This window comes from Aplidium turbinatum, chromosome 5 (genome assembly GCF_918807975.1).
Source record: "Aplidium turbinatum chromosome 5, kaAplTurb1.1, whole genome shotgun sequence".
Lineage (NCBI taxonomy): Eukaryota > Metazoa > Chordata > Ascidiacea > Aplousobranchia > Polyclinidae > Aplidium > Aplidium turbinatum.
In genome coordinates this window covers 12,715,348-12,733,339 of record NC_137476.1, presented here as the reverse complement: position 1 = coordinate 12,733,339, position 17,992 = coordinate 12,715,348, and the positions used below count along the sequence as shown (strand labels likewise).

At 37.1% G+C, this 17,992-nt stretch overlaps 1 protein-coding gene and 1 long non-coding RNA gene across 2 annotated transcripts in view; one reads left to right on the top strand and one right to left on the bottom strand.

Moving 5' to 3' along the window:
• Positions 1 to 732: 732 nt before the first annotated feature.
• LOC145770075 (glucose-induced degradation protein 8 homolog) overlaps positions 733 to 17,992 on the bottom strand; it is a 30,345-nt gene continuing 13,085 nt past the window's right edge. Inside the window, exons 2-4 of the mRNA XM_082581663.1 lie at positions 6,965 to 7,147; positions 4,894 to 5,091; positions 733 to 2,500 (exon numbers count right to left, since the gene is read on the bottom strand). Of these exons, the coding sequence (XP_082437789.1) occupies positions 2,336 to 2,500; positions 4,894 to 5,091; positions 6,965 to 7,147 (546 nt within the window). The 3' untranslated portion in view covers positions 733 to 2,335. The remainder of the gene's footprint in view (positions 2,501 to 4,893; positions 5,092 to 6,964; positions 7,148 to 17,992) is intronic.
• Positions 10,461 to 10,948, top strand: LOC145770103 (uncharacterized). Its single transcript, XR_014289131.1, has 3 exons — positions 10,461 to 10,558; positions 10,627 to 10,710; positions 10,882 to 10,948. It is a non-coding gene; the product is annotated as an uncharacterized LOC145770103 (long non-coding RNA).

Here is a 17,992-nt window from a genome sequence, read left to right as displayed (position 1 = left end):
TTTGAAAAAATGAATTAAACTTAATTTATAATGTGCGCAACTGCGCACCTCCTTGGTGACACCAACAAAGAGTTCAAGAAAATTTCACCCCAAAGCAGAAAGATTTGGAGAAAAAACAGAAAGATCAGCCCTAAAAGATTTGGCAAGCAAACTCTGCCACAATTTCTATTTCTAACTTAAAATCTAAACTAACTAACCAAACAAACCGATGATTAACCTCTAATTAATTCCACAACACACTAAAAACAGCAAGTGAGTATAGCGGAAATATATAGAAGTTGATGACCTCGCACGTACGTAGGTTTAAGCAAAAAGGTAAGTTTAACAAGTTTTAGCAAGCAAAATATGAAGAATCTGGCAAGCACGCCACGCTACCACTTTTTCGTTTCTAAGGCAAAAAAGCACTTACTGATGAATGTATTTTTAAATAATGTTAGGCCTACACTTCGCCTTCGGACGAGCCCCCAGTGTAGGGTTTTTTACGTGTCTGAAGCCCCTTTAGTGTAGGGTTTAAAAGAATATTGAGAGACTCTAAGTCTCTAAATAAAAATGGATAATTTAAAGAATAATTTAAAGGGATTTTGAGGCTCTCTGTCTCTAATTAAAAAGATAATTTAAAAGAATATTGAGACTCTAAGTCTCTAATTTAAAAGTATACTTTAGAAGGATAATTTAGGCTTCTGGCTGTCTAGTCTAGGGGTATGACTTCCTACAAAAGGCAAACGAATTAAATAGAATCATACATTTTATTGTTTATCAATATTACAAGTTTTAGTATTCGGGGAGTTGAGAAAATACCTAACTAATTTAATTTATTGAGACGGGTGTCGGGTGAGTGACATTCTCCCGGCGTGAATTTAACCTTCTCGTTCTAAAATTCAGTCCGTTCGTTTTGCTAGTCAAATTCCGAATGCCTGTCATTTTCAATTCCCCGCTTACTTCATAATATACCGGTAGAGCCTTTTCATCAATAACAGCTATCGTAAGAATCAAAGGAAAAGCTATACCGGTTTCATAGTTATGTCGCTTTAGAAATACAGATGTGTTGAGCTAGATTCTGTGTGAGTGGCGTTTGTTAACAGGAAGCTTGACTTATGTTCTATGAGAACGTTAGGTTTTGAATTTGCAGCATTGAAATGCATTTTGCAATACTGATAATTTTCGGTTAAATGTTAAACTATAATTTTGTTAGTTAAAAACATGGTACATGTTACAAAGCCTAGGGAATACATTTCGATGACGTGAGTTCGATTCTCACCCCTGTCACAACTGTTGTTTCTTATGTAATTACCAAAATTCAAAGTAGGATCAACTCTCTGGTTGAATGCTAGATGGGTCACAATTTGACTGTAGTCACTTAAACATAGCCTATGTTCTGATTGGTTGGCAGCGTCTTACAGATCTTACAGGGAATTGTCATGTTTAAGTGGCTACCGTAAACAGTAGCCTAATACTGCATAATGTAAAAAAATAGTTTCATCAGTGTTCACTGTTCAGTTTAGTTTGTTTTTATTCCTGACTATCACAACAAAAAACAATAGCCTGTATGCCAAACATAACAGAGGTCTAGAAAAGGTAGAAGCGACAAAACGCAGACGTTGTAACGTTCTTGACACTAAAACAGGACAATCAGGTTTAAATATGGCCACGGTCGCAACACTTAATGTAGGCTATAATTTGAAACTTTTGGCTTTGCAATTTGTTTGTTTTATTCTTGCCGCCTTCATAAACAGTTTACAAATCAACTTTTCCCCACGTAACACTGGTTGAGGAAACCTTCTCGGCAACACTGCCCGCCGTTCTCTGCAGTGCGCTAAATGCCATTGTCTAACGTGATTTGCCACAATTCGCAAACGATCGCTTTATTGCAACTCAGTATACAAAATGTACCAAAAGCAACAATGCTTATCTTACAATTATCTCAAATTCTAAACTGTCAAAAAGCAAACAGCATGCGACTGTGTCAAACTTACCAATTCCAAAACTCTTAGAAAGCGGAAACCAACCGTCGATACACAAATTGCATCTACTACGACTATCCCATTGTCAACAAGAATAAAATGACAAACGAAAAATTTCGACACTTCATTTCAGCATCAAATGCGAATGCGATTCCCTTCGGAGCAAACCGTACTTGAACATGGAAATGTCAACAGAATCAACAATCCTTTCGAGACTTCAAAATGCATATTTCTTCCAGAGCTCTCAAAGCAACCCCATCGAGAATACTCAGTTCCTTTTGGTTCTTGTTTTAGCGATGATTCTGAACCCATCAATATAGAAAGTCACAGTGTTGACCACAGAAATCCTAAGATGAAGAGCATTTAGTTGGTGTCTAAGATATTTCTCCTTGAGCAATGTCGTTCATCTTCGGGTAGCGTATTTTCTTTTTATCTAGTTGTTCCTGCGACCACATGAGAAGCTTCACGAGGCTAGCAAGACGTGGCATCGATGTGTTGCTTTCCACCTCAATGATGGCTGTGTTCACTCGGCTCCACACCTGAAATTCGGATTGAATTACTATTTCCAACTTACAAAATATGAAAAACGTGCAAGCTGCAAAATTTTTTTTTATCAACTATAGCAAGTCATTTCATGAAAAAGTAAAACAGCACAGCTTACATTTATAACTGGCGAAGCAGGAAACTGACTAGCATGTAAAATCATTAATCAACAGAGCAATTGTTACCATAGTGATGTAGGGTAGCAAAAAACCGTATTTTTTTTAAATAAAACCTAGGCAGCCCGGGTTTTTATGGGAAAAAACAGACTTTTTGGTAAGAAAACCTAGATTTTATGGGCAAAAATTGGATTTTATCACGTAAAAATTGCGAAAAAAAAATTTTTTTTGCAGAATTTGTTTGAAAATAAGTTGACTATTATTTATGTAAAGTAGTGCATTGATGTGAAAAATCATGCTCCTCGGCAGTGAGTTGCTGGTTGCTAAGCCTGCTAAATCTTACAAGAACTAATTTTTTTCTTTTCTAGCAATAGTTGCAACAAAACTAATGCTAGAAAAGCTAACATCCTGATGAACACCCAAACTTTGTAATATTTGATTAGTTGTTGAAAATATAACTTTTGAAAGGTTTGAGAAAAAGCTTTGTTCCGACACACAGGTATTGCTTTAAGTCCTTTTACTTGAACAGCTTCGAAGTTTTTTTAAACTGGAGCAGAATGCCTAATCTGGCAACATTAGTTTTGTAGATCTAGCCACGTCCTTTTAAAGAACTCGTTTTTTTTTTAAAGAAAAATCCAGCTCATACGGGTAGCTGCTCGGATACCCCGGCGACTACCCACTACAACCCTGTAGTGATGACCCTTCCGCACTGCGACAATCCCAAACTTATTGCTGAAACAATTATGACACAAATTAATTACAGTAAAACTCTTCTTGCAACATTTTGGCCGGAGGCCTGATGTTCCGGCTAGAGAATTGTAACTCCGGTTGCAGTTTCCGGCTTTTCTTGATATCTACTTCATAATTATACTCGATGTCCGAACCGAGCGGTTGTATACCACTCTCACCAAGCCCTCCAGAAGGTGCATTATGGCAATGTGAAGGGTCCATATAGAAGTAAAACTTTGAATAGATTTTAAATTTGGCAATGTTTTCTATCCATCCGATGTGATATAGTTTTTAAGGTATTTGGGATGACTTCCTTGATCCCGTTTTCAAATCTTACTAATACAATTAAAAGTTTTAAAACCAATATAAAAAGCAACATGTGTAGTGTGTACTCTTGCAGTACTAATGGAATACAATGATGCCAAACAACTAGATTAATCCAAGGTCAGCTTGACCACAACCACACACAAGTTGCGCACACGCGGGCCAGAGCCACTATCACTACCCAAGGGTACTGCATTCAAGTTATCGCACAAGCGGATTTTGCATTGGAGGCACATGCTTATTGTTGTGACGTATTGCCACGTAACATTGATCTTTTAGAGAACAATGCCACCACGTTCTCTTCGGAAAAATTCCAGAATTATTGTAAGAGGGGAATAGTACACCTCACTGGAGCACCATACCATCCAGCTACAAACGGTGCTGCCGAGCGTTTGGTGCGCACTTTTAAGCAGGCTTTGAGAAAATCGTTGTTGCCGCCAAAAAGCGACCAATAAATTTTTGATGCAGTTTCGCCATACGCCTAATGCCAATGGCTACTCTCCCAGTGAGTTATTAAACCATAAATTATGACACAATAATGCACAATTGAGTAATCAGAAAGTTTACGCAAATTTATAATATTTTATTTTAAGGACGTCTACGTAAACTTAAGTGAGTTTCTCGCGTGCATCTCCATCTGTGAGACTTTCGAGTACCACAGTTTGGGAACCACTGCCTTAAAATAACGTTTTTCAACAACCCATATCATCATACGATGGTTCTGGCTTCCCTCCGAAAGCATTATCATAGTGTATATGATTATTTTTGAACCGTTCTTAACCTACCACTCGGTGTAAGAGATACTGGCTTCTATCATGTGAAGTCAAATTACTGAACGTATTGCAATTTGTAATTGTCTGTGATATGATGTTTCTTTCAGTGGTAGATTAGCTTTTTTGTTTATTCGTAGTCTGTAATTCCGTGTTTCAAATATTTGATAACTTTTACGTGACAAATGTCAAGCAATAAAATTGTTAAGGAAATTCAACACCGGTAAACAAAAACATTTGCACAAGTTAAGATATGTTCAATGGATTAAATAGAATTTAGTCAAATAGTCTACCGGAGGATGCCCGCTGGACAGGTCGGCCGTGCCAGAATGTCGTCTTTCCACTGCAAACAATTGAGTTTGTATTGTATTTCATTTTTAGCCAGATTACCTAACTATTATAACAGAATAAAAAAAACACAAAGTCAAAGACGGTTGAAATAGAAAATACCTTGTGCCTTTGTGCTGGTTGAAGCAGATCAGCAAAAGGAGAATCTTCAGGTTTGTCGAAAGCAAGAAGCGCCATGGCTCTTTCCATATCAGCAAGACATTCGGGACTATCTTCTCCTCGTTCAGAAAGTTGGTGCTGGGCAAATTCTAAAGCCTGCTCGGTTTTCTTTTCACGAATCAATTCAATGAGATGTTGTAGCTATAATGAAATATTAGCAGTTTAATAGGGCAAACTTTGGGAAGATAAAAAAAAATTGCATAGTTACTCTGGATAAAGATAAACTGGACGTGGTTGAAAAGTTCTGCAACCTAACCTAGGCCTCTAAGCTCTCGGCGGACATGGCCGTCAGAAAATCATTAAATGGCGTCCGAAACGACCGCGCAGGTAGGCCATGTTTGGTCGCCGGCTTCCACAAGGCAACACTTCTCTACTCGCTTTTGTATTTCAAACTTTTTTCTCCACTCGCGCTTGTATTTGATACTTGTTTCTCTTCACTCCTAATCACAACCTTTTTTACAAATAAGGCAAAGTCTCCACATGCCGACAAGAAATATTGCTGATAAAAGATTAGCAAAAAGTCTGAGCGTCGACCAATAAAAACTTGAAGACTAGCTGTAGCCTACTTGGGAAGCAGTGAATTCAAGTAGGTTACAACTGCAAAGATGTTTCAGGGCCTTGTTTATGTTGTTCTTACCCGAGTGAATGCAAAAACACGATATTAATTAATTGATTTTTAAAAACACAAATTTGGATTTTTTATTTTGGCTGCCTGGCGTGAGTATTTCGTTGGCGGGAAGAAGCCCTGGTAGGCCATGCTTGGTCGCCAGAAAAATTAAGGCGTGTGCCTGTGATTCTGTAAGAAAAAGAACTGTTCCAAAAATGAAAGGCAGCAAGTATAAAACATGTGTAAGAACTAAGAAGTAAAATGTTTACATGCCAAAGGATAGGCCTGAGGATATAAAAAAGAAACAAAAATGAGATTACAGGTTTTAAAAAGAATTGTGACAGCCCCTTTATAAATTATTTCATGTGCAGTCAATTTTTCCTTTAGTTTTAAAAATTCCTAAAAAATGGCAGACGGCCACCTACATTACAATACTTACCCAACCCTTCAAACAAGAGAATTAGTTTTTCCTGCAAAGATATCACACACAGAAAACATGACACAGAATGTACGGTATGTTCTTTAAAAGTGTTACATGCATACAATCATAATTTTGATGTAGCAGCAGTGGCGTAGCCAGAAAAATTTTTTTGGGGGGGCCAAATATTTGATGAATTGAAGAGAACAACAAAGTGCTTGATTTAAGCCATCGCCATTTGATATGCAGTGGCGTATCCTGGTGGGTTGAGCAAAGGAAGCAATGAAAGTGGTGGGGTTAGAACGTGCCGAAGGCACGCATATTGTAGGGGGGTCCGGGGGCATGCTCCCTCGGAAAATTTTTGCAAAATTACACTTTCTGGAAACACTTTTAGGGTAATATTTGTATGAAGTTTATTAGCAGATAAACAGCTCTTAACTTATTAAAGGTAGCTCTTACACACAAACGAGCAAAAACTGCGGCTAAAATTAGAGAACACCAACAACTCAGCTACACAAAAACCCAACACTAAGCCATTCTGAAATTGCTTCCACAAATTAGTTCAAAGAAACGTAAATCGAGTAAACTTTGCACAATTTACGATTTGCAAAATTTATTGGTGTCATTCTGTGTGTCTAAAACAAGTCCTGGGGGTGTTAATAGCCAGATGTCTTGGAAAACGTTATAAATTTCTACAAATTTTATTACATTTTCAACAAAGGGCTCAACTTCGGAATCCAAACTTGGAAAATTTGGGGGGCATGGCCCCTTTTGCCCCCCCTGGCTACGCCTATGTGTAGCAGTTCTAATTTTGATTTCAGACAACAAACGTTTGAAGAGAAAAAACAAATACTCACATTACTTTATTTAAATGACAACTTTGTGGTAGATAACTCATACATGCATTAACATCAATTCATATACTTATCTGGCCTATACATGAAACTCACAATATATATACTGACAATACTATCAAACAATATACTGACCTGTAAGTAAAACAACAAGATCCTGTTGTCATCAAGTAGCTCAGGGTGAACAGCATTAATTGACGACACAGCAAGCTCTATGGAGCCAGCTAAAATTGCATCTCTTATCTTGATACGAGCATCTAAAGCTTCCAGGCTAGTTCCCGCTACCACACCAGCTTCTTCTTCAAATTTTTCAGCAGCCTAATTTAAACAGAAATCAGGAAATTCTTTCGCGATTGACATAACGTGAGACAATTGACAGTGGCTGACTCGTCACAGGGACATCTCACAGTGAGACTACTTGAAATGAATTTTATGTTATCTTATAATTAAAATGCAATTTTATTTTGCCATGGAAAAATTTTTTGTACATACAAAAAAAACATCAAGACATTTTAGAAGTGTTCTAAACTACATATAGCCATACTATCACCGAAACGTATCTTGTTTGAGGAATAACGAAACACTAAGATATTTCTTAAGTCCTAATGAAGAAAGCAAAGGAAATATTTCTTTGTTAAAAATTTTACTTCAAACAGCCCCAGCCGATGGCAAACCTAAAATAATGTAATTGAAACACAGATCTTCATCCCATTTTTTGCATTATTTATAACATAGTTCCAACAAACTACCCTATATTCAATAATAAATACACAAAAATAACAATAACAAAATACAATAACAAATACAAAAAAATTAGTCTACTTGGTTAAAATGTCAGAAAACAATTTGGTTTTGCAGTGTTCAGTAGTATGTAAATGTAAGATCGAAGTTGTAAATGTAGTGACGCTAAGTAGTGACGCTAGCTTGTGGAGATTTTGTTGCTTGTGGAGATTGTGTTGTTTGTGGAGATTTTGTTGTTTGTGGAGATTGTGTTGTTTGTGGAGATTTTGTTGCTTGTGGAGATTTTGTTGCTTGTGGAGATTTTGTTGTTTGTGGAGATTTTGTTGCTTGTGGAGATTTTGTTGTTTGTGGAGATTTTGTTGCTGGTAGCTAAATTGCATAGACAACGGCGTGACGTCACACCAACGCGTAAAGCTGTCAAGGAAATAATTTATTTTAGGTGTAGGCCTAACATAACCTTTGCCCAGATTTGAGTTGCTAGTAGATATTAATTTGCGGGAAAACCAACGCGACAGCGTAAAGCTGTCAAGAAAATAATTTATGTTAGGTGTAGGCCTAACATAACCTTTGCCTAGATTTGAGTTGCTAGTAGATATTAAGTTGCGGGAAATGGTGATGTTAAGAATCTTTATATTTGATTTTGCGCTTTAATTTCCATTAAAATATTAATACTGTTGAATCTTGACTGTCACTCTGCCTTTTTTCTACTCTGGTGTTTGCATATAAACACGAAAGGAGTACTAATGTTCTAAATTATAGAAATGTCTTATCACGAGCTTAAAAGAATGTCTGATAAAGAGATTTGGTGTGTGATGGCAGGGAATGATGATATACAAAAGGAGTTCTACCTTTATTTGGTCTCCTCAATACTTTATGATTTCTCACCATAGTTTATGAGATTTATGCTTGAGAGGCAAGTCGAGTTATGAAAAGTATTGTTTGAACTAGCAGGAAATTTTGTCTACTAATTAGGTTATGAACTGAATATTTTTTCAGGTTGATAAGAAAAACATAGAAAGAAGCATAGAAAATGTACAATTGTGAAATATGTCATGTCCAATAGACCGATCCATCGCCTAGCAACGCTCAGCCAATCAGAGCGAAGGAGAGCAAGCTATCTTTCTTAGCCCACTGTCTAGCATTGCTTTTATGCAGTTTCCGTCACATTTATGCTGTGATTTTTTAAAAGTAGAATTTTCTTCTGCGGTACTTGCAGGTTTGACAGCAAATACCTATTTGAGATGTCTTAAAAAATTTAAAATGGGAAACCTGCTGCAAATAGTGCTTTCTAAGACACAGTTTAACTGGGTTGTTAGAGCCATGCAGTGTTATCAATGGTTTGAATAGTTGATAATATTTTTATAGAAGAAGTTATATAGCCTGGATGGTGTGCTGTGCTGCAACTGCTACGTTGTTTGATTGAGTTGTTACAATTCACTGGAGTGAAAAATTAATCTAAAGGCCAAATCTTTTAAATGAAACCCATTTTTAGTCTGCAAAGAGTCAAAAGTGGCTGATTTTCCAAAGACAATTTCAAACATTTTTCTTTGCATTCTTTGTATTTAATGGCACTTGTGGCATTTTACATCAAAAAATCAAACAGGGTTTTAAAATGCAGGTGACTTAAACTAGTATAATATGCAAACAATTCACTAACAGGAGAATTTAAAATGGATCTTGCACTAAAAAATGACCCTTCTTGCAATTGTAGCAAAAGAAGAGATTGCAATTCATGTTGCATTTTTAGAGCACAAAGTTCTTCTTTCAAAGCTTGATTTTCAGTTATCAGCTTGCATGATTCGACAATGAAAGCATAGCCTGTAAACTATGGTTGTTTAAATTCAATGGTTGCATAAGATAAAAAAAATGAACTGAAACATATAATACCAATGGTAGCCTAGTAGCCTACCGTAAGCTACCAGTAGCCTAATTAATTCATACAAATCAAGAAATAAACCATAGCCCAACCCATTGCAAAATGACTAAATGAGATGTCATGGATAATTATAACCTACTAGGCTATTATTTTGTGCTTCTGATATACTTTTTTGCTTCTTTTGTAGGCTACATGGTCATCTCATTCACTGTTCATTGCATCATTATGCAATGCAATAATGCATCATACAAGCTGATAACTGAAAATCAAGCTTTGAAAGAAGAACTTTGTGCTCTAAAAATGCAACATGAATCGCAATCTCTTCTTTTGCTACAATTGCAAGAAGGGTCATTTTTTAATGCAAGATCCATTTTAAATTCTCCTGTTAGTGAATTGTTTGCATATTATACTGGTTTAAGTCACCTGCATTATAAAACCCTGTTTGATTTTTTGATGCAAAAATACCACAAGTGCCATTAAATACAAAGAATGCAAAGAAAATGTTTGAAATTGTCTTGGAAAATCAGCCGCTTTTGACTCTTTGCAGACTAAGAAATGGGTTTCATTTAAAAGATTTGGCCTTTAGATTAATTTTTCACTCCAGTGAATTGTAACAACTCAATCAAACAACGTAGCAGTTGCAGCACAGCACACCATCCAGGCTATATAACTTCTTCTATAAAAATATGATCAACTATTCAAACCATTGATAACACTGCATGGCTCTAACAACCCAGTTAAACAATGTCTTAAAAAGCACTATTTGCAGTAGGTTTCCGATTGTAAGTTTTTTAAGACATCTCAAATAGGTATTTGCTGTCAAACCTGCAAGTACCGCATTGATGAAAATTCTACTTCTAAAAAATCACAGCATAAATGTGACGGAAACTGCATAAAAAGCAATGCTAGACAGTGGGCTAAGAAAGATAGCTTGCTCTCCTTCGCTCTGATTGGCTGAGCGTTGCTAGGCGATGGATCGGTCTATTCAAGTCGAGAAATGGAAAAAACCAACATATGCTAAAACACAGAAGCATTCGTTTTGCTTGTAGGTTTTGTGCAAGGACGTTTTCGCAAGTAGTGTCAAGAAATCGGCATGAGCAGAGGTTTCACAAGTGAGTTTGATTGTTCACGTTATTGTGAAATTGTCTAATTTTAGTTGTCTGACTGATTATAATTTCAGAGTGGCTGAAGGGAATGACAGTGAAAGGGAAAAGGTCCCCAGAGAGAATGAAATTGAGGAATTAATGAATCCAAACTTGTGGGGGTAAGCATTTTGCAATAAACTCTCATTTAAAATTGATTAAGAACGTAAATTAAAAGTGTTGCAAAATCAACAAATCCAAAACGTCATTATATCTAAACTGTTTAGTTTGGAGTTAGTTAAAATGATTGTAAAACAGGGATTTGTTTTTTGAAACTTTACTTTCCTTTGTAGAGACATTAATTGGGAAGCACAGCACGAAGTCGAACAAGACTTGAAGAACCCTGATTTATGGGTGTAAGTTGATTGGAAACATATTATCTTTTACATAGTTATGGTCTTTCTTGAAAATTTAAAAGAAAGTTACATATTGCTAGTTAAATAGCACTTCAAAAGTTTTTTAATAGAAGCTTTCAAACGTTTCTGTTTTACACGTTTATGGTCTGATTGGGTTGAAAAATGATCAGTTTTTTAGTAGACATTCAAAAAAAAAAAACTTTAATAAAAGTTAATTTTTAACAAACGTTGGTCAAAATTATAGTCAATTTTTTTTTCAGAGATATACAATGGTCACAGGATTTGGAAGGTCGAAACAGTGCTGAACAATCTCCCGCAGAACAGGATATTCAGTGAGTTGTTGTTCAAATTTTAATCTGTCCAACACTATGCTTCACTTGGCCTAGCTGTTAATCTTTTGTCAAACATTTACAAGAGGGTTTGTATTACAGAAAGTTTTTGAGGAAACATTCAAGAAGCATCCACGCCAAACACATCACCCACCAAAGAGTCCAAGATCGGTTTAATTTTGCATTAAACAATAATGATTTGCTATCTCGAAGAGACGAATTCCGACGTGTAATATTTCAATCACAAAACTCTGCTTTTAAAATTAATTATAGTTTCGGGTTTATTTTACGTCACCGTGTTCATGGGGACCTGAGGTTTTTTCACCCGTCCCACGGAGCGGACCGTGTTCTACAAATTTCTCCTTTAATTTCAAACTCGCATGATTTCGATGATTTTCTAGAAAACGTATTACATCACGATATTTTGGAATTTGCACAACTTCAACGCCCTGATTCAAGCTGGACTGTTCTTAATGTCACCAATGTTTGCTTTTATGTTAACAAGTTACCAAATCACCCCATTGGTCATTCGCTAACATTACCTGATTTTATTTTAAAAAATTCTGGTTTAAATGCACTTGTCAAAAGTAAACAAAGTAATCAAACTTATACTGATCACTTGTGTCTTTTTCGTTGCTTGGCCTTGCAAGCTGGTTGTTTACCTCATAACTTAGAAAAAGTAGCAAAAGAAAAGTTTCATGTTTACTGTTCGAAATTTAATGTTGATCCGTTTCAATTTTTAGGTGTTTCATTGTTTGATTTAGATCAAATCGAAAAATTGTTTCAAATTAATATTTCCGTATACAAGTTAGAAAAAAAAGAACAAATTGTTGCTTCTTTAGTTCAACGAAGTGCCAGTCGCTTTTAGAAAATCTCGGCTTATGGTAAAACAATCACCAACAAACAAAAACATAAGAAAATTAAGTTTTGCGATAGTGACACAGTGGCAAAAGAAATTAATAAACCATTTTTTCACCATTTGAACCCTGTCCATGAAAATCTGTTTGAAGTAGAAAGTTTTAAAAAATCAATCAAGTTGGACCTCCCCCTCCAAATTGGATTTTTTGTGTACGGTTATGCCAAACTCAGAATGCTAGAGTTTTATTTCGACTTCTTAGATCAATTTGTTGATCGTAGTGATTTTCAGTGTCTCGAAATGGACACTGACTCGTTGTATTTCGCTTTATCTGCTCCATCGTTGGAACAAGTCGTGAAGCCCGAAAAGCGTTTTGAGTTTTTTAGTTGTTATCATCTTTGGTTTCCTTCCATTGCCTGTCCTGTACATCGCGCAGATTTTGTTTCAATGAAGTGTAATGGCAATGAATTTGTTCCCCAGGAGTGTTGTATTGCCCAACAAAAATTTGATAAGCGTACTCCTGGTTTGTTTAAGGAAGAATGGGCCGGCACAGGTTTTGTGGGTTTGTGTTCGAAAACATATTATTGCTTTGGTACTGTGGACAAGCAAGTTTCTAAAGGTTTAAGTACTACAAAAAACAAATTTGACAAAAATTCCTATCTAAATGTATTGAGTACACATGAAAGTGGCCAAGGGGTTAATGTTTCCTTTCGTGTCAGAGACAACAAAATTTACACGTATCATCAAACTAAAAAAGGATTGGCGTATTTTTATGCGAAACGTATCGTTTGTTCTGATGATGTCACTACTTTACCGTTATCAATATAATTTGTGTATGTTTCTTTGTGTATATGCTTTACGACTTATTTTTTTTACTGTGTTTTAATTTTTACTGGAGATCTTGTTGTTTAATAAAACTTATGTGCTGACTGACAAAGGAAACAAGATAGTACAGTTTCAATCATATTTTATTGACAAATCGTACAAAACAATCACACAATAGAATCTAATTTAATACGTTTTTGAGGTCGAAAAGCGCTGGGTGATTGATCCTTTAGGACTTTTAAATATTTCAAAATTTCTTGTAATTGGTCTTCCGGAGTTGGCAAGGGATACGCTTCATGATAAACCTTCACATTCACTTTCCCATCGATAATATAAGAGAGATAGGCAGCTGGCGCATAAACTTTCCCACTGGTAAAATTCAAATCAATTTGTTGAGGTAGGAGCTCCTCTTTCACACGCTGGATATGCTCGCTATGAGGACAATAAGTTGAATCTTCTTCTTTGCTCCAGTATAAAATTTGTAAGATATTTTTCGTGGAGGGGAAAGCAAAAAACGGTTGTTTCACAATTAGCTTTTTCGCGACTTTGCAAAGTTGTTCAGGATGAAAGGCTTTTCTTCCGACGCGAACAGATAATGAAGCTCGTCTTAAGTGAGGATTAAATCCAATTTCATGCTTCACATTGAAAGTACTGGCAATGTCAACAACTTTTGCTGTAGCACGTTTAAGTTTTGATTCTTTAGCTAAGTCTTGTTCAGCCTCATAGAATGGTTCATAATCATACGGTTGTGGCGCATAGATTGGTGAGATTTGTTTCTCCATGCTTTCCAAATTGTCACTTAAAAAAAAACTCCACCCTTTTTATACAGTAAAAAAAAAAGAAAAAATGAGTTTCCCCTTTTTCGCTAATAAAGAGGAATGTGTTTTTTGAATAAGTATCATAAATTAAGCATGGATACCCAGCAATTGGCAAGGGTTTTACAGACCGACCCATATGCAAGGACAGTTTTTAAAGGAGTTTTCGCGAGGGATCAATTGATGGAAGTTGACTTTAAAAACCCTAGCTTATGCGTTATCAATCTCGACAGATCCGATCAACCCGGCTCACATTGGGTAGGGATTTTCATTGATGAAAACCACAAAGCGACTTATTTTGACCCTTTAGGACTCCATCCAATGTATCGAGAAATCTATCTCTTCCTCCGCATAAACGCGACCTCAACCAAGTTTAATGAACAGACAGTGCAAGGTTTGATGGCGACATCTTGTGGTCATCACGTTTTGTTGTTCGGTATGCTATCTGCAAGAGGGTATAAGTTGAAAGAGGTCTTGAACATTTACTCTGATGATCTATCAAAGAACGATGAACTGGCAAAAAAGTTTATCACTTCACGGTTCAATCGTGTTTTATAAGCAAACGCCCGACCATTCATCCTTCAGAAAGAAAATGAGTCCTGAAGAGAGTGCACGTCCAGCCTCTGAGGGGTCTTGGGGTCTGTTTGGGCAAAAAAAAGTTCCACGCAACGAAATTGCGTTCATTTGTCAAGTTATCATTGTGTATGCTGTCATTATAGCAAGTATTTATAATCTCTCGACTGGTGTTGAACAAAAAGATCTTTGGATTTCCCTGCTCAGCTCCTGCTTAGGTTATTTATTACCGAATCCAGTCATCAAGTAAACATGTATATTACTCTCCCTTCGAATGCCTCCATGAATGAATTTCCAGACAACACACTCGCAAATTTCAAAGTAAAGCTTCCCCATCAAGTGAGATTGGAGGGGGGATGGGAGATGGGGTTATCAGAAATCCACTTCCCAATCAACTTCAACAACATCTCAGCAAAATCCTGTATTATCGTGGTAAATTGCATGGGCGAACAGCTTCACCTCTCTTTCCCTGATGGACACTGTGATTCACCTAAAAAGCTTGTTTCGATTTTGAATTCGTTAAGCCAACAACTCTATCGGAAAACAATTGAGGGAGGTGTTTCGCGTGATGATATTGATGCTCTTTGCGTCAAACCAGCTCATGTGTTTCAAGTGCATTATGATAATTTTACAAGAAAACTTACATTTGAAATCATGGAACGAGCCACCCTCGTTTTCTCTCCGCGTTTGCGCACAATACTCGGCATCGCTGAAGATTTTCTCTTACCCGGGAAACACACACTCGAAAATCCTGTGAATCTCAAGTCGGGTTTTTATTCAATGTATGTTTATTGTGATTTGCTTAAACCAAGCATGGTTGGAGATGTTTATGCCCCGCTTCTGCGTGTGATTCCACTCGATCGAAGATGGGGAGAGTATGTATCCAAACAATATGAAAAAGCGCAGTACTACCCATTACAACACAAAAGTTTTGATACCATAGAATTGGATTTAAGAACAGACACTGGAAAAAAGATGCCATTCCTTCCAGGACGTGTTGTCGTGATTGTGCATCTCAGAAAACAACATCATGCATCAGTCTGATCCAGTATCTTATGAAAAATATTTTATTGATCAAGCCGGAAACGGTCTCCCGGTGTTTCATGGAGCTGAATTTCAGCGAGGTCATGGTCTTGCGAATATATTCTCTTCAGCTGCAAAAATGGTGATGCCCTTCCTAAAAAAGACAGGAAAAGCCATTGCCCATCAAGCAATCCGTTCCGGCTCAGAGTTTCTAGGAGATGTTTTAGAAGGAAAAAATGCAAAGCAGGCAGTGGTGAAAAGAAGTAGGGAGGCTGGCTCTAACCTTCTTCACTCCATGATGAATCACACAAATAAAAAGCGCAAGCAACCCTCAAATACATTCAAATCAAAGAGAGCAAAGAGGAAAGCAAGAGACATATTTTCTTAAATGGCGTTGGTTCACCCTTTGTCTTGTGAGTGCTTGAAGTCAGAGTTGAATCTTTTCAGTGTGAATCCGACGCAAACCAGCGTTGAAGATGGAAAATGGATAGAATTTCAACCATTAAACAACATTTCTGAACGCGGTTCTATTGAATTTACCATGAATTCCTCTGGAAACACTTATTTTGATTTGTCCAATTCCATGCTTTTTGTGAAAGCACAAATCGTTAAAGGAGATGGGACCGATATAGCTGCACAGGCGGCTGTGGCTGGTACAAATTATTGGATGCATTCGCTATTTTCTCAAGTGGATCTTTATCTCAATGATAAACTCATTACAGCTTCAGACAATACTTATCCCTACAGATCTTATCTCGAGACATTGCTCAGCTTCGGACCAGCCGCCAAAGACTCTCAACTCTCCGCATCAATGTGGAGTAAAGATACCCCATCACACATGTCGGATCTTGATCAGAACAATACCGGTTTCATAAAAAGAAAAGGCTTGACTGCAACTAGCCGTCAAGTCGGAATGCTGGGAAAACTTCATTTGGACGTTTTCTTTCAAAATCGATATTTACTGAGTGGTGTTAATATGAAATTGCGTCTCATTCGTTCTAAGCATGCTTTCAATTTGATGGCAGCTGCTGCTGCTGCTGAGTTTAAAACCGTCATAAAAGAAGTATCTCTTTTTATTCGACAAGTGAATTTAAGCCCAGCTGTCATCACAGGGCATACAAAAGCATTGCAAGTTTCAAATGCAAAATATCCTATTCGTCGTGTTGTTACTAAAACGTTTAGTATACCACGTGGAGATATGAGTTCAACGCATGAGAATGTTTTCATGGGTCAGATGCCGAAACGTGTTGTGATTGGATTTGTTAAAAATACGGCTTACAACGGTGCATACAATCAAAATCCATTTAATTTTGAACATTTCAATATCAATTTTTTATCGTTGTATTTGAATGGAGAACAGATTCCTTCAAAGCCCCTAACTCCAAAATTCTCTGACCCACCACAGTATGTTCGTTCGTACAGCACCCTTTTCACTGGAACAGGATCTTTTTTTAAAGATTTGGGCAATTGTATTAACTACTCCGATTATGGCAAGGGTTATTCCCTATTTGCTTTTGATTTAAGCCCAGATTTGAGCGATGGTGGTCACTTTGATCTTGTAAGGCACGGCACACTTCGTTTGGATGTTAAATTTGCTGACGCCCTTGCTCATTCTATCAATGTTATTGTATATGCTGAATTTGATAATGTGTTGGAGGTTGATAAAAATCGAAATGTGATGTTTGATTATTCCGCTTGATAAAGTGTTGAAAAAAAGAAATGAAAGAAAAAAGGTAGTGGTCTATAAAAAGACAATAGCTGGATAGAAAGAAAATAAAATCATGACGAGCACCAATGAAACCGACAATCGAGGGGTATTTGCTTGTCAAGAACCCGGCTATCCGTCTATGCGCCATGTAGGAAACCGCCTGCAAACATTTTATAGAGGCGGAAGAGCTTGGTTCAGTCATGGCGTTAGTCCTTCTTGTCTCTCCCTCGCAGAAGCTGGTTTATATTACACTGGCGATCGCGATCGAACGAAGTGCTGGTATTGTGGTGGTGGATTACAAAATTGGGTTGTGACTGATAACCCTTGGGAGGAACATGCAAAGCACTTTCCTTTGTGCGAGTACGTGCTATGCTGTAGAGGTCCTGAATATGTTTACGGAGTGGTTTCTCAAACCCCTTCTATAGAGCGAGTGCGGATTCGAAACCCACACATCTCTAATCTAACACGAAGAATCATGAATTTAATGCACATGGGCACTCCGGCTGGGGAGGTTTTGATGAGAGGGCAAGCCATACCACAACAGAGAATCACAGCACTTTCGGGTTCCAGAGAACAGAGTCCGGGAGAAGACATCGCAGAAGTTCATGACAGAGGAGAGTGTAGTGTCTGTCTAACTGCTCATGTTGATACATTATTTTTACCATGTGCTCATTTATGCTGTTGTGCGTCTTGTAGTTCCGCTTTAACAACGTGTCCTATCTGCAGACAAGATATTGATCGCAAAATAAAAGTCTTTCGAGTGTGATTTATATTGTGTTGCAATGAAATTTTTCGACAGTTATAGTAATGGATTCGCGCTGGAAGCACTCCTTCAGTTGCTTAATAGCAGGTCCGAGTGGGTCTGGAAAATCCTTCTTTACAGATAAATTCATTAAAGAATCATCCCATTTAGTCAACC